Source organism: Lissotriton helveticus, chromosome 6, assembly GCF_964261635.1.
Source record: "Lissotriton helveticus chromosome 6, aLisHel1.1, whole genome shotgun sequence".
NCBI lineage: Eukaryota > Metazoa > Chordata > Amphibia > Caudata > Salamandridae > Lissotriton > Lissotriton helveticus.
In genome coordinates, this window is record NC_136067.1 from 2,050,166,168 (window position 1) to 2,050,180,002 (window position 13,835).

The 13,835-nt window shown below is 40.2% G+C and overlaps 1 protein-coding gene across 2 annotated transcripts in view; it reads right to left on the bottom strand.

Annotated features, from left to right (window-relative positions):
- GTF3C2 (general transcription factor IIIC subunit 2) overlaps positions 1-13,835 on the bottom strand; it is a 718,613-nt gene that overhangs the window by 196,099 nt on the left and 508,679 nt on the right. For both annotated transcript variants that reach the window (XM_078650100.1, XM_078650097.1), the window contains exons 14-15: positions 1,290-1,377; positions 683-811 (exon numbers count right to left, since the gene is read on the bottom strand). In XM_078650100.1, coding sequence (XP_078506226.1) covers positions 683-811; positions 1,290-1,377 — 217 coding nt within the window. The remainder of the gene's footprint in view (positions 1-682; positions 812-1,289; positions 1,378-13,835) is intronic.

Below are 13,835 nucleotides of genomic sequence, written 5' to 3' on the forward strand. Positions count from 1 at the left end.
AGGAATGGAAGTAATTTAGGGACGAGTGGGTGTTGAGAGTGCAACAGGGAGAAGCACACGGGTGACCGTGACAAGGAGGGGGTAGGGAGAAGCACACGGGGACAGGCTGCAGCACGAAAGGAGAGCGAAGTACACAAGTAGGAGAGCGAAGTACACAAGTAAGACAGCTCAGAAAGCGCATACACTTTCTGTGAGTGCTTACTGCTTATACAAAAAGAAAAATAGTTCCCAGACATCGGGCATAGACACCGGTTAAATGTAAGGAGGCAATGCTCTATAGGAGGGACAAACATTAGATAGGACAGGGATAATAAACAGGCACATGAGAGTGCCAATGAAAGCCAACCAATGGCAAGGAATGAGCTGCCTTCCAAGCCCCTCTGTGTTCATGGCCACAATATGCTTCACAACAGCCAGCACAACATGTGCTGTCCAGTAAGCTGGTCTTAAAAGGTCTCAGATTATCACAACTACTAAAATATCATCTACAAATCAGATTAACAGCATGTTAGTGGCAATAAAACATTCAGCATATCAGACCAGCGGACCATGCAAACACCTGCTGAGGTATCCACAAAAACTGCAAAAGAGTTAAATAACACTACTATTTATGCGTGATGTGAGAGAAGATTAAGGCAAGGGTAGGGAGCAATGAGGAAATAAAATAAAACATTTGACATACAAATCTTCGCTCAGATGGTCGCTTGACGTTGGTTGGATTGTTGGTGAGATCAGGTAACACAGCAGCTATCACCTCCCCAGTGACATCTCCAGCAACAATGCTATTTAACCAGTCTGAACCAGAGATACTCTGAAAAAACAAAATACCAATAAAGTTCACCAGTGTAGTATTAGTAAAAATTATTAAATTGCAGCTGTGATAAGAATAATGCAGACTTTAATACAAATTATGTATGCAACTTAAGAAAGTAATTAAAGCGTTTGCCAGAACTACGTACAAGAGGAAGACTTCAAGATCTATAATATAATTCTATTATTTTGTACACTATTTTTTACAATTAGTTTGCATATTATGCTATTATGTTTTTTTACCATTATGTTGCATCACATAGGCGTAGCTATTTTTCCAGAGGACATATCAGAGTTTGATTTAATGCAACAAGGTTAACGTATCCAAAATAAGTGCAAATTTCTTAGGATACATGCAATAAGATTTGTTTTTTTCAGTTTTACATGGGGGAAGATGCTATGCTAGTAGTGCAAACTCACATGTTACAATGTTTACAAACCATGATCTTTGTTTTAATACATATTTCTTGACATCTTACCCAGACAGTTCCTTTCCTTGGGGCAATGTAGTAGGCCTTGTACCCAAGGCAACCAGTGTCCAAAAAGTGAATTCCACAGAGACCATAACTACAACACAGAAGGAACAAAGAACATCATCAATTAATGCTGGCATTCTACTTCATGGCAATGATTCAATAAAAACGTATCTACCCCATTTAGTTCACATATCAAAGAAACCAGTATTTAGAGCGTGGTTCACATTAACATAATTCAACTGCCATACAAAGCCACTGCTACATAAGAAATGTAATTCCAAACAATAGGTCAAGTAGAACAATGAGTTATGAAAGAAAAAAGCAACAAGGCAACGTGCTTCTTAATATACTGGTTTTTATTTTTGGCTAACACAATAATCCCCTACTTACCTTAAGTAACATTCTTGCTGGAGTATAATCTAACTACAGATTCCTCACCATGGGCCCGATGCACTAAGACTTTTTGCATTCGCAAATTGTCCCAATAGTTATATTGGGACGTTAGGAGATGCGCAACAAGCACTGGCATAGTCAATAGGTCTCGCCTTTGGGACCTTATAAGTATTTAGTTATGCAGCACAATATCCTTGGTGCAACAACATCAACTGTTGCATGGCTAAACACTTATGAGGTCCCAAAGGAGAGACCTATTGGCTATGCCAATGCTTGTTTTTCTTGCGGCCAACGTGGCTATTGGAAGAGCTCGAAAAGCTGGCCTGGCACTTTCAAACACAGATGGTCCTTAGATTTCCAGGGTCCAGCATCATTTAGAAGGAAGGAGAACACACATGATTGACAGCCAGTGGCAGTGAAGCCTCCTCTCTCTTCAGCAGCTTAGGCGGATTGCTCCTGCATGTATCAATGTGTTATTTGTACATCACTATAGAAAGCGCTAAGGAGCGGCAACTGGGAATGTACCACTAGATCTGAATGTGGGCATGCTACTTGGTATAACAGGCGGATGCTCTCAGCTAGGGAGGCAAGATACGAATCTCATCTCTGAGATATGCTGCCCAATCAGATACGGGCCTTCACGGGCAACCAATGACCAAACAGGAGAAAAGTTGTCCTAAATGCTTGTCATTGGCCGGTGCGCTAGGGTTCACGTATTAGCCTTTTGAGATTGGAGACCAGGTTTGAATGAAGTATGTTATAAAAGGGCCAAGTGCACTAGAAGTTCTCATGCACCAACACATTAATATAATTAAGTGCAATATAGAGGCCGCATCGTGAGGTGTTTATGTTTCAAATAAAGCCATGTATAAGAGCGAGTAACATTCATAAAGTGCTTTTGAACCACTGACATATTTTACCTCTAAAATCTAATTTTGTGGTTTTCAAATGGCACAGAGTTATTAACCAGGCCCTACAGCCACAGACTGTTGCTGGAGATATGAAATAGCATTGAATGCCTCTATAAGCACAATTCAAAACTCTATAGCTCAAGATATAAACAGAAACCTATGCGCTTCTGCAGAGTCCACTTCACCTGCCATTCGTTTTTTAAATCACCAAATTGTAAACTAATATTATTTTGACATGTATTTATTTGAATTTACATCGAATGTTAGTCTTACTGCGGAACACTTCATTCTAACGTTTTGTAACAGATCGCTGTAATTGCCCCCATTAGTGCCCCCGAGAATATCCCGATTTTTCTACCCACGTAAAAGCTCAATGAAACTCTTCTGTGTAAATGTAGCAGAAATATTCTATATTTTAGTAATTTATTAATCTGTTTCTCGGTAGAGAGATATGCTGCCATCCTCCCACAGGGGGCGCACTCCCTTGAAGCCAGTTAACCTCACATACATTTGGCCAGAAGTCAAATATCTATAGAGCAGGGGTGTCCACCATTCATTCTTGTGTTTATGAGACTCGTGCTTTTAAAACATGAAATGTACGCATTGGAAAACAGAAGTGAGATAGCCAAAATAACAAGCATTGCTAGAGGCAGCAGATCCAGCTTTAATATGGTAACACATGGTAGTGGAGTAGCGTGGCTCACTGGTTAGAGGCGGCAGGCCCGAGAGCAGAAGTCGGCCCGGGACCAGGGTTCAATTCCTGACGCGGCAGGGTCGTGGACCTTGGTCAGCGGACTTGATAATTCTCGCTTCGGTGCTTACTCTAATCAGGGGTTCCTTTCGGCAACTCTGGGCATTAGCTTGCCTAATCTCCACAACGGCCCCACCAATTCCGGGGATGCCTGGCTCCACCTTGGGGACTCCCAGCAAGGGACCATCCCACAGGGAAAGCCAGGACGGGTTCCCCAGAGTTATACAGCGCCAGGAGACCTATGGATGGGTAGCAGTGCGCTTTACAAGCTCAAAAACATTTACATTTACACATGAAAACCGCATTATTGCACACCAGGAGTTGTGCGAGACCCACCATAGACAAGGAAGAAAAAAGTATAAAATACAGATGGAGAAAACAACGGGAAATTTCAAAAAGAGAAAAAATAATGGGAAATTAACATACATGATAACGAGAAGACTGATTGAGAAAAATACACACCTGATTCCAGACTAGAACATGCGAAAAGCAAATTAAGAAGGATGTGCTTTTGTATGCAATGAGAATGTAATGTGTGATGATTCAGTGTTCTTTTGAGATGGGAAATAGTTCCTTATGCTTTGCAATGCAGGCACTTCATAGGCGGCTGAATGATATATGAAACGTCCAATAACATGAGGTGAGAGGGAGGGTGAATCCAGAGCCCCCTCTATGTTAATTTTAAAGAGTTTGTAAAAAAAACAAAATGTATTAAAAAAATCGGTCGTGCAAACGTCTGTCGTGTTAAGCGATACATAAAAATGTGAAGGAAGGAACTATTGGAAAACAGGAGCACAAACTAATGAATCCTTAGCAGGAATGGTTTTGGAGGAATACAAAAAAAAAAGTGTTAACGAGACGCGATGTAGCTTTCCACCCCCACTTGGGATTTCTTACAATTAAAACGGGCTTCAGCTGATGAGTCCTGTAATTAGTGAAGACGTGATGTGGTTTTACTGCTCACGATAAGACATTGCTAGAGTGCGCAGACCAGAGATACGAACCGGGTCGCCTCAGGGACGCACAGGCCTGGTGTGGGGTTGTCGCTGTGTGCACTTAGCACCTCACGGGAGAATAACGGCATCTTTGCAACCTCGGTCTCGTGGGCTTTGCAAAAATAGACCAACGTGAGAGATGTAGCTGTATCGAATGGTGTTGAGGCTCAGTTACAAGTCTCCTCCTGCAAAGCGAGCGGAGGATAGAAGTCACAAGTGTAACGGGATGAGAATAAATGCGGCATAGTGCTCAGCCAGTTCTAATTAGCTAAAATGGAGCCAACTGACAGAGAAAAGACAGATGGCGGCTGCACGTGCGCACGCAAGCTTGAGGCCAGCAAAAGCCTCTGGTAGCACTTTGAAAACCCCCTTACTAAAAGTCGAGCAAGCAGTGCATGCGCTGCTCTAGGCTCGACCTAAAAAGCTGTTTTCCTATGCACAAAAGGCATTCAGATCGTTTTTCTTTAGTACGAATGCATATGGAATCACTATTTTTGTGACTGCAAATACTGAATCACTATTAGGAATTCCCTAAAAGCAAACTGGTATTAGTATGCATGAAGCAGTCAATCTGTGACTATTCAGGTGTTTATAAGGTGCAACCTATAAAAACTGACCCAAAATGAATCAGGTCCTTTCAATATAGCAGCTTTGTATGTCCTTGCGAAGAGGATGAGGATTTTGGCTGGTATGCAGTGGAGAAGACAGGAAAGGGTTTTGAGTGTTAGGGTAACCCTTTTTAACCAAACAGAGGAGAAGATATATGATAAGTACAGACTAAGTAGTCAGGTTATTTTGGATTTAATTACAGATTTCAATCCACTGCTATAAATACCAACAGATAGAACTAATGCCATACCACTGCATGTTCGAATACTCTGCTCGCTGCACTTTTTAGCCTCTAGAAGTTACCAGGGAGTAATGGCTGTAATAAGGGCAGTGTCACAAAGGGCTCTTTCAAGGATTTAAAAAAAAAAGATTTCTTGATGTTATGTTGTCTAAAATTTAGAATTAGATTACTTTTCCAGTATCCCAAAAGGACGTATAACATACCAAACTGAATTGTTATTGTATTGCACAAGTCAGAAATGTCATAGGCTGTGTAGATGGTACTCACATTGCTATATCCCCACCCTCTAAAAGGAGTTAATATTTCATAATCACAAAAAGTCACTCCCTCAATATTCAGGTTGTGTGTGATACCTCCTGTATCACAACAAACCTTGTAGCCCGCTTTCCACATGATTCTTAAGTGTTAAACCACAGTAGGATATATACCAATCTGCATCAAGGTGATTTTGCCAATGGTTTTTAGCTTGATAAGCATTATCAATATGTCGAACAAACATGTTTCCAGTGTAACAGAACTGCAAATGTTAATGTAAGATTGTGTTATTTTGTAGGTGACGGTGCTTATGCATTACATCTTTGGAAACGACTACCCTATTTAAACCTCCCTACACGAAGTAAGCCAAGATTCAACTGAGCTCACAAGACCACACGCTCTGTAAAAAAGCACACCTTCTGCATCCTCAAAGCAGGATTCAGGTGTTTGCACAACAGTGGAGGAGCTCTACAGTACCGTCCAAATATCTGTTGCAAAATCATAGCTAGCTGTGCAATGTTACATAACATTGCTGTAAGGAGGGGCCTTTCCAATGTGGAAAAGGAACTAGATTTTGATCCAGAAAAGGGAAACCCCCAATCCCTGTAGGATGCCTCTTGTGCAGCAGAGGGCAGAGCACGTTGCAAAACACTTAATTTTTTGGGTGGGGAAGTCAGACACAAACAATTGCGATTCTCCTATTTACATGACCAGAGAATCTGGATTTCATTAAAGACACGGAGGCTAACATTATGCATGCAACTTTTAATGCAGTCCAAGCATAGCCGCATATGTCACAAAGCAAAAGTTCCAACTTAGAATACATATGAATCAACAATAGCATGAATCACTAGGCAATCAGCCTCTTTTAAATGTGGTGACAATGAAAAAGGAAAAGTCCAAACAAATCCAATGAAACATCAAACTTGAAGAAGGATGACGGAAGAAAACACCATCCACGATTGATCCACAGGTGTGAAATCAAGAAGACAAGTTATCTGCAAGGCAAAGAAAGGTTGTTAATAAATCCCAATAAAAGTATTAAGGACAAGAATAATAAACAATCATCTAAATAACAATTCCTGACAAAGGAAAGGATGGAAGTAATCCTGCAAAGGAAACTAATGTTTGTTTGTAAGTAAAAAATTCAAATAAGCATATCATAACATATATTATATATATATTATATCATTTAATCAACCACCCAGGGAAGGGTGGGAGGGATAATGTTAGCCTCCGTGTCTTTAATGAAATCCAGATTCTCTGGTCATGTAAATAGGAGAATCGCAATTTCATTACAAGACCGGAGGCTACCATTATGCATGTTGGTAGCCATGTAAATCAACATCAGACATGTGAGAAACAGGTTTGCAATAATGATGAGCAAAGGTTCTAGAATTAGACCAATCAGCAGCCTTTAGAATATCATCTAACTTACCACCTGAGCAGAATGACTTACTGGCCATTGCGCCTCTAATAGAATGTGGTTTAAAAATATTCAGATTGATTCCAGGAAGTTTCATGACTGTTTTAACCCATCCAGCAATAGAGCTAGAAGAAATTCCTTTATGGGGTTTAACAAAAGAGAGGAGTAACTGAGATACATTCAAAGGACAAAGAGAGTTCATTCTCACATCATATTCTTTCATACATTGAACAACACAGAGTTTAGTGCAAGTATCAAAACGAGGATAGAAAATAGAATCTGACATGGTTTTAGTTCTTCTATGTATTTCAAATTTGACTCCAAACATATCGTAAGATCTAAAAGAAATATCTAGAGCTTTAACATCAGAGACTCTAATGCATGAAATTAAGCAAAGAAGAGTAGCTAATTTGATAGAAAGATTCTTCCTGCTGAGAAGAGAATTAACTGGCCAAGAACAAAAAAGGTCAAGAATTAAATTAACATCCCGAAGAGATTGATAGCTAGGTTGAGGAGGTCTTCTAAGTCTGATACTTTTAAGTATTCTACAAATATTAGGATTTTTACCTACCGTTTTATTGTTAATTAGAGAATGTCCTGCAGAAATAGCAGATCTAAAACAATTGAGAGATCTGTAACTTGAACCTCTATCGAATTGTTCTCCAAGAAAATTAACTATATCAACAATAGGTGCCTCCACGGGATCCAAGTCCCTTTCCAAGCACCAACGTGACCAGACTTTCCAAATGTTGTTGTACCCGTAATGTGTTCCAGGGGCCCATGACTCTCCAAGGAGAGTTGAAGCTGTTGACGAAAGTCTAGCGAGATCGTTAGACTTGGGATGGCCAAAAAGGAGTTACTAGGACAATTGAGGATCGTTCTTGTCTCACTTTCTGAAGGAGTCTCTGGATCATTGCAAATGGAGGGAAGGCATAAGCGTTGATCCCTACCCAAGGTTGGAGAAAGGCATTCACTGCTAGAGCACCAGGATCGGGCATCCAGCTGAAATAAGATATCAATTGGGTAGTCCATCTGCTCGCAAATAAATCTATTTGGGATGGGCCCCAGAAATGATTGAGGGAGTTGAAAACAGAAGTGTTGAGCTTCCAGTCGCTGTAATCCAAGATGAATCTTGAATTCCAATCTGCGCAAAGATTGGATTTCCCTGGAATGTATTCTGCTCTCAGAGAGATTTTGTGTTCTAGGCAGAAAAACCAAAGCTTCTTTGCTAGAATGGAGAGGTCTTCTGACTTGGTCCATCCTAGACGGTTTATGTAAGCAACGGCAGACATATTGTCCATTTTCAATATGACTGATCTTCCTTGAAGAAAGCGTTTGAAGCTCATTAGAGCATAAAGTCCTGCAGTTAATTCTAGATAATTGATGTGGTGCAGGGACTCTTGTTGGGACCAAATTCCTCCAGTGTTCTGGTTCTGTAGACAAGCACCCCAGCCATGAAGGCTGGCATCCGATTCTAGAATAAAATCTGGTGCTGAACCAAAGATCGCTCTCCCATTCCATGCATCTAGATTGTCTAAACACCATGTTAAGTTCTAAGATTGCATCTGGGTTTAAGGAAATTCGATCTCCGTACCAAAGACCTGACCTGAGAGCTCTTGCTTTTATTCTCTGAAGGGCTCGATAATTCAGTGGTCCCGGAAAAATGGCCTGAATGGAGGAAGATAGAAGGCCTAGAAGTCTTGCTAGTTCTCTTAGGGAGAGATTTTCTTGTTTCAATACATGTCTTATCTCCTTTATTATTTTGGCAATCTTCTTGGGAGGGAGAAGGAGAAGACATTCTGTTGTGTCTACTGTGAAGCCCAGGAACTCCATCTTCTTTGAGGGGACTAGAATGGATTTTTCCCAGTTTATGATAAAACCCAGACTTTCTAAGAGGTCTATAACTGTCTTCAGATCTTTGATGATTTGAGCATAGTCTTGAGAAAGAATCAGGATGTCGTCTAAGTAAATGATGAGACAAATCCCTTTTTCTCTTAGACATGAGGCAACTGCTCTCATTACCTTGGTGAAACACCATGGGGCTGAAGAGAGGCCGAAGGGGAGAGCCTGAAATTGAAAGAGATGGTTTTTCCAAATGAACTGAAGCAAGGGTTGGTGTTCCTTTGTCATGGAAATTGTAAAGTAGGCGTCCGTCAGATCTAATTTGACTAGCCAGTCTCCTTCTAGTAAGAGGTCTCTGAGAAGATGGATGCCCTCCATCTTGAAATGACGGTAGACAAGGAATTTGTTGAGTTCCATGAGATTTATAACCGGTCTCCAACCCTTGTCTTTCTTTTCCACAAGGAAGAGAGTACTTATGAATGTCATAAATTCCTTGGGTACCTCTAGAATTGCTCCTTTTTTTTTTAGCATTGAGGAAATTTCTTCTTCTATGATTTTTTCTTGATCTAGTGTAAGGGGTGTCGGTCTTGGAAGAGAGTACTGTATTGGAGTCTTGGTGAAATCTATACAAAAACCTTGAACGGTGTTCAGAACCCAGGGATCTTGTGTGATAATTTTCCAATTGTGGTAAAAGAATCTTAGTCTGCCACATACTTTTGGATTCAAAGAAAGGGAAGGGGAAGGAGTACTCACTTGAGGGGTGGAGTCAGCAGGTGCTCCTCGTGCTCGGAATTCTCTGGAGCGGAAACCTCTTCCTCTGGGTGGATAAAACTGTGGTTAGTTGGGTGGTTGGTACCCTCTACCAAAATTGCCTCTGTTTCTTGGGAAGGGGCGTCGATTAAAGCGGCCGGAAGATTGCCCCCTTCTTCCAGCCCTTCCAAAAAGGTTGCTGTTGTAGTTAAAAACTTTTTTCATGTTTTGATGCGCTCTATCTAAAGCGGTAAAGGTTGATACATATTAAAACTTCTCCAAAAAGTAAACCTTTTGGATTAATGGAGGTTTCTTTTTCAGCCATATCGATTAATTTTGGACTAATTTTATTGAGGACTACTCTTCTTCTTTCACAATTAAGTCCTGCGTTGGCATTTCCTAAGAGGACAAGTGCTCTTTGGCTCCATCCTCGAATGGAGTGTGTGTCAAGAGGGGAACCATTAAGGTAACTCTCCTCAGCTGCGTCGATTATTTTAGTAAGTGGACCTAGGATGTCGAGAACTTTATCTTGGCAGAGCTTAAGCGACCTTTCCAAGCCTTTGCGTGGGTCTCTTCTTAATTTAAAAAGATAAGTAATTAGTTCCGGATCAAGGTTAGGAGTTTGACAGACTTTACCTTCAATTGAAGGTCTGGTGCATTCTGCCCTCAAAAGATTGCAAGTTTCCCTTTCTAAAGGGTTCCTAATCCATTTAGATATGAATTTAGAAACGTGCTCATGTGGAGTCCACTCTGAGCTTCTAGGATGTTTAATGTTAAAAGGGGAGAACATTTCTTCCCCTAAACGGTCCAAGATACTATCTTTAGAAGATGAAGGACCATTGTCGTCATTCAAGAGAAAGGAATCAATATCTTGTTCGTCCTCATCTAGGTCAAGAATATATTTGTCAGGAAATTCTGAGCCATCAATATCACTTGGATCATTATCTAGAGCACTTTGGTGAATTGTGCCGCGAGGGACACCCATCAAATTTGTGCCGCTAAGGACACCTTTCAGATTTGTGCCGCTAAGGACACCTTTCAGATTTGTGCCGCGAGGGACACCTGAGGCAAATGAGGTGCGAGGACCTCCTGTAAAATTTGAGGTGCTACGACCTCCCGTGCTCTCTGGGGTATAATCAATATTATTACTTTTTTTATGCCTCTTACCCCTTTTTTCGGTGAGATCATTAATCTCAGCTATGTCCAAGTCAGATAGGTCATCATTATCATGGATCAAGGGTCTCTTAGATGACATAACTTGGGAGAGAGTAGAAAACATACATGATCTCATCTCCTTGTGGATAAGTTTTTTGATGGCATCATTATTAAAATCAGATTCAACAGTAATACTGTGAATTGAATCAGAATCTGACTCAGACATATTTTGAATTGAAAAAATAAATATATAAGAATGTCTGAAGCTTATATAGAATTCTTAACCTTTCTCTATAAACTTTCTATATATGTACAGCCTTTTTTTTTTATATGTTTATAGTAATCTTTTCAATATATATATATATATATATCCTCTCCCTTTTTTTTTTTTTTTTTTTTATTTTTTAATATTACCTTCAAATTACTTTGTAAATATCAATCCTAATAGACTGATTATGGGATGGAGGCGAGGGTAACACGGATAAATATTTAGATAAATTCACAAAGCGTCGTACCTCACAAGGTTTTGACAAAGTCTAAGGTATTGGGCACAATTATGAACGTCTGGGAGATTGTTCTGAAAATAAAAGCGGGTCACTGTGTTTTTTGAATAATTCGCGCGCGAGAGGAAAGAATTATAACTGTAAAATAAAGACAACTACAGGAAAGGAAAGCGGAAGCCAACCTCCGTAAATTGGAGGTTGGGGGTCTGGGTATAAGGAGTAAAAAAGTGTTACTCTACCTTATAAGATGGTATATAAAACAGGTACATTGTATATATATATAAATATTACTCCTGTAGGGATTAAGGGGTTAATCAGTATATAGTAACAAATATAGATTAATAATAAAATACAAGTCTTAAACATGAAATTACAATATTATAAAGAGCTAAGTAAGGAGGTGACTTATCTTGCTTGGAGCCGCATTTAAAAGAGGCTGATTGCCTAGTGATTCATGCTATTGTTGATTCATATGTATTCTAAGTTGGAACTTTTGCTTTGTGACATATGCGGCTATGCTTGGACTGCATTAAAAGTTGCATGCATAATGGTAGCCTCCGGTCTTGTAATGAAATTTGAATGATACCCTGGATAACATGTCTGTTATGGTATAACCAAAAATTATTTCCATTTTCTAGGTTATCTTACCATTATAATGTTTTTGTTCAGAACATGATGAACAAATGAATCACATTAACCATTTTCTAATCTTTATTGTTATATACATGAGAATAAGCTAACAAAATACAGAACGCTGAATTATTTACTGCTTTTTAGGTGCTTTTCCGGTCTGCGAGGCATGCTGTGCATATGGGCTTGAAGCACCTCCCATCTTTTCTACTGGCTCCTGTTAGTGCCCTTCGTAAATGCCTGTTTTTGTTTGGTGGATATGCTTAATTAGTCCCGCCCTTTGGTGTTTCGGACCCTCCCAGGCTACTGTCCCTGTTATGTGAATTTAGGTTTCTTCCTGTGCACTTATTTTTTTGTTGCTTTCCCTTGGCTCATATACCAGCACGACACCCGCTTCATGGACACCGCGGTTCATGTTTTGGACGGCATTTAATTTTTTCAGAGGCAAATCGCACTTATCTCTTCATTAGCTCGGCACTACGCTTCAGCTTTATTATTAAATATGGTGGCCGCTCGTCTTTTTGTTAGTCACAGGTGTTTTTTCATTGCTCAAGCAGCATGTCTGATGCCGTTTTATTTATTTATAAACGGTGCTGCTTTCACTTTAAATTTAAGGAGCAGAGGTGAGCGATACGCTTCAACATGCGACTTTATTTTTGCACAGCGCCATGCAACTCCTCCCCAGTTGTTGGTTGCTTCCACTGTTCCTGAGTTTGTGAATAGGCTACAGCAGAGCTCCGTATCTCTCGATCCATGTTGGATGTTTGAAGAGGGACACTGAACTGAATTTATGGATGATCTTTGAATGTAGTACATGGATGATGCTCTAATGTGGGATTTCTGTCATACGTAGTAGTTGAATTTCTCAGCAGGGCATGGGGCATGTCAACTCACCTAATTAAAATGAGTATCCAAATTTTATAGCGGAAAAAAAGTTTGTACTTTACGTTTGTTTCGCTAAATTGCACTCACTTCAATTCAAGCATATGGGGGAAATTCCATTCACCTGAATGGTTTTTCGAAAAAACACTTTTTCCCGCTCCCAAATGTGGGTCATATACAAAGCAGTGTGCAGTAGTGTGTGCTTTGTTCTATCAGCAGTGCCTCGGTGTGTGATTTGTGTGAAGGATGGACCAATGTTCAAGAAAATCCTTTCTCTCGTACCATAGCAGTTGCACACTATGAACAGCAGTCTCATACCTCACACACAAAAAGTTTCACATTACACACCGTACTAAATACTGAATTTAATCACAGACTTGCAATTGGTAAAAACTCAGTCTTTACCAATATTGCTCCAACTTCTCGTAGAGCAGACTCACTGCAGGCAGTACTCACACTCCACCCACAAGCTGTCTCATAAAACTGGCAACATTCTCACACCATTTACAGACTTTGAGAAAAACACTATTGACAGCACTCTGCACCCATCACAGTCTTTTCTGCAAGAACACTCACTCCGTACAGATTAGCAGTTACACTGGTACCAATCAACAAGCATTTGCAAAGCAATAGGTCATGCATTTGCAAGAGTTTAAGCTAATGGCATTGTAAATGACAATGTCTCATTTAGGTGTTTGAAAACCAACATATACATAAAAAGCATCGTAATTTATAATGACAATAGCTTAAACACTTGCAAATGCGAGACCTGACACGAAGCACATTGAAAGGGAGAGGATGGGGAAGGGAAATGATGCGGTAGAGGAGGCCCGTGTGTTAAAAGGCGATGTTGCGCCGACAAAGTGAATACCACGAGCGGAGTCTAAAGAAAGGGGCGCGGCCGCCATTAAAGTGATAGTGTAGAATGGGGCAATTTCACAAAAATAAAACATTTGTTTGCGAACTTTACAAACACATTTTTTTTGTAAAAGCGCCCTCTGCCGTGCTTTCACATTAATGGTGGCCACGCCCCATTCTTTAGTAGGGGCTCGCTACTAAACTGAATACGGCGAGCAGCATCTAAAGAAAGGTGTGCGGCCACCATTAAAGTGAAAGAACGGCATGGGGCGCTTTCAGAAAAAAAATTAAAACCCATTGCTAAACTAAATGAATGGTTCCAGAGCGCAGCTGCTATAGTTAAAGCGG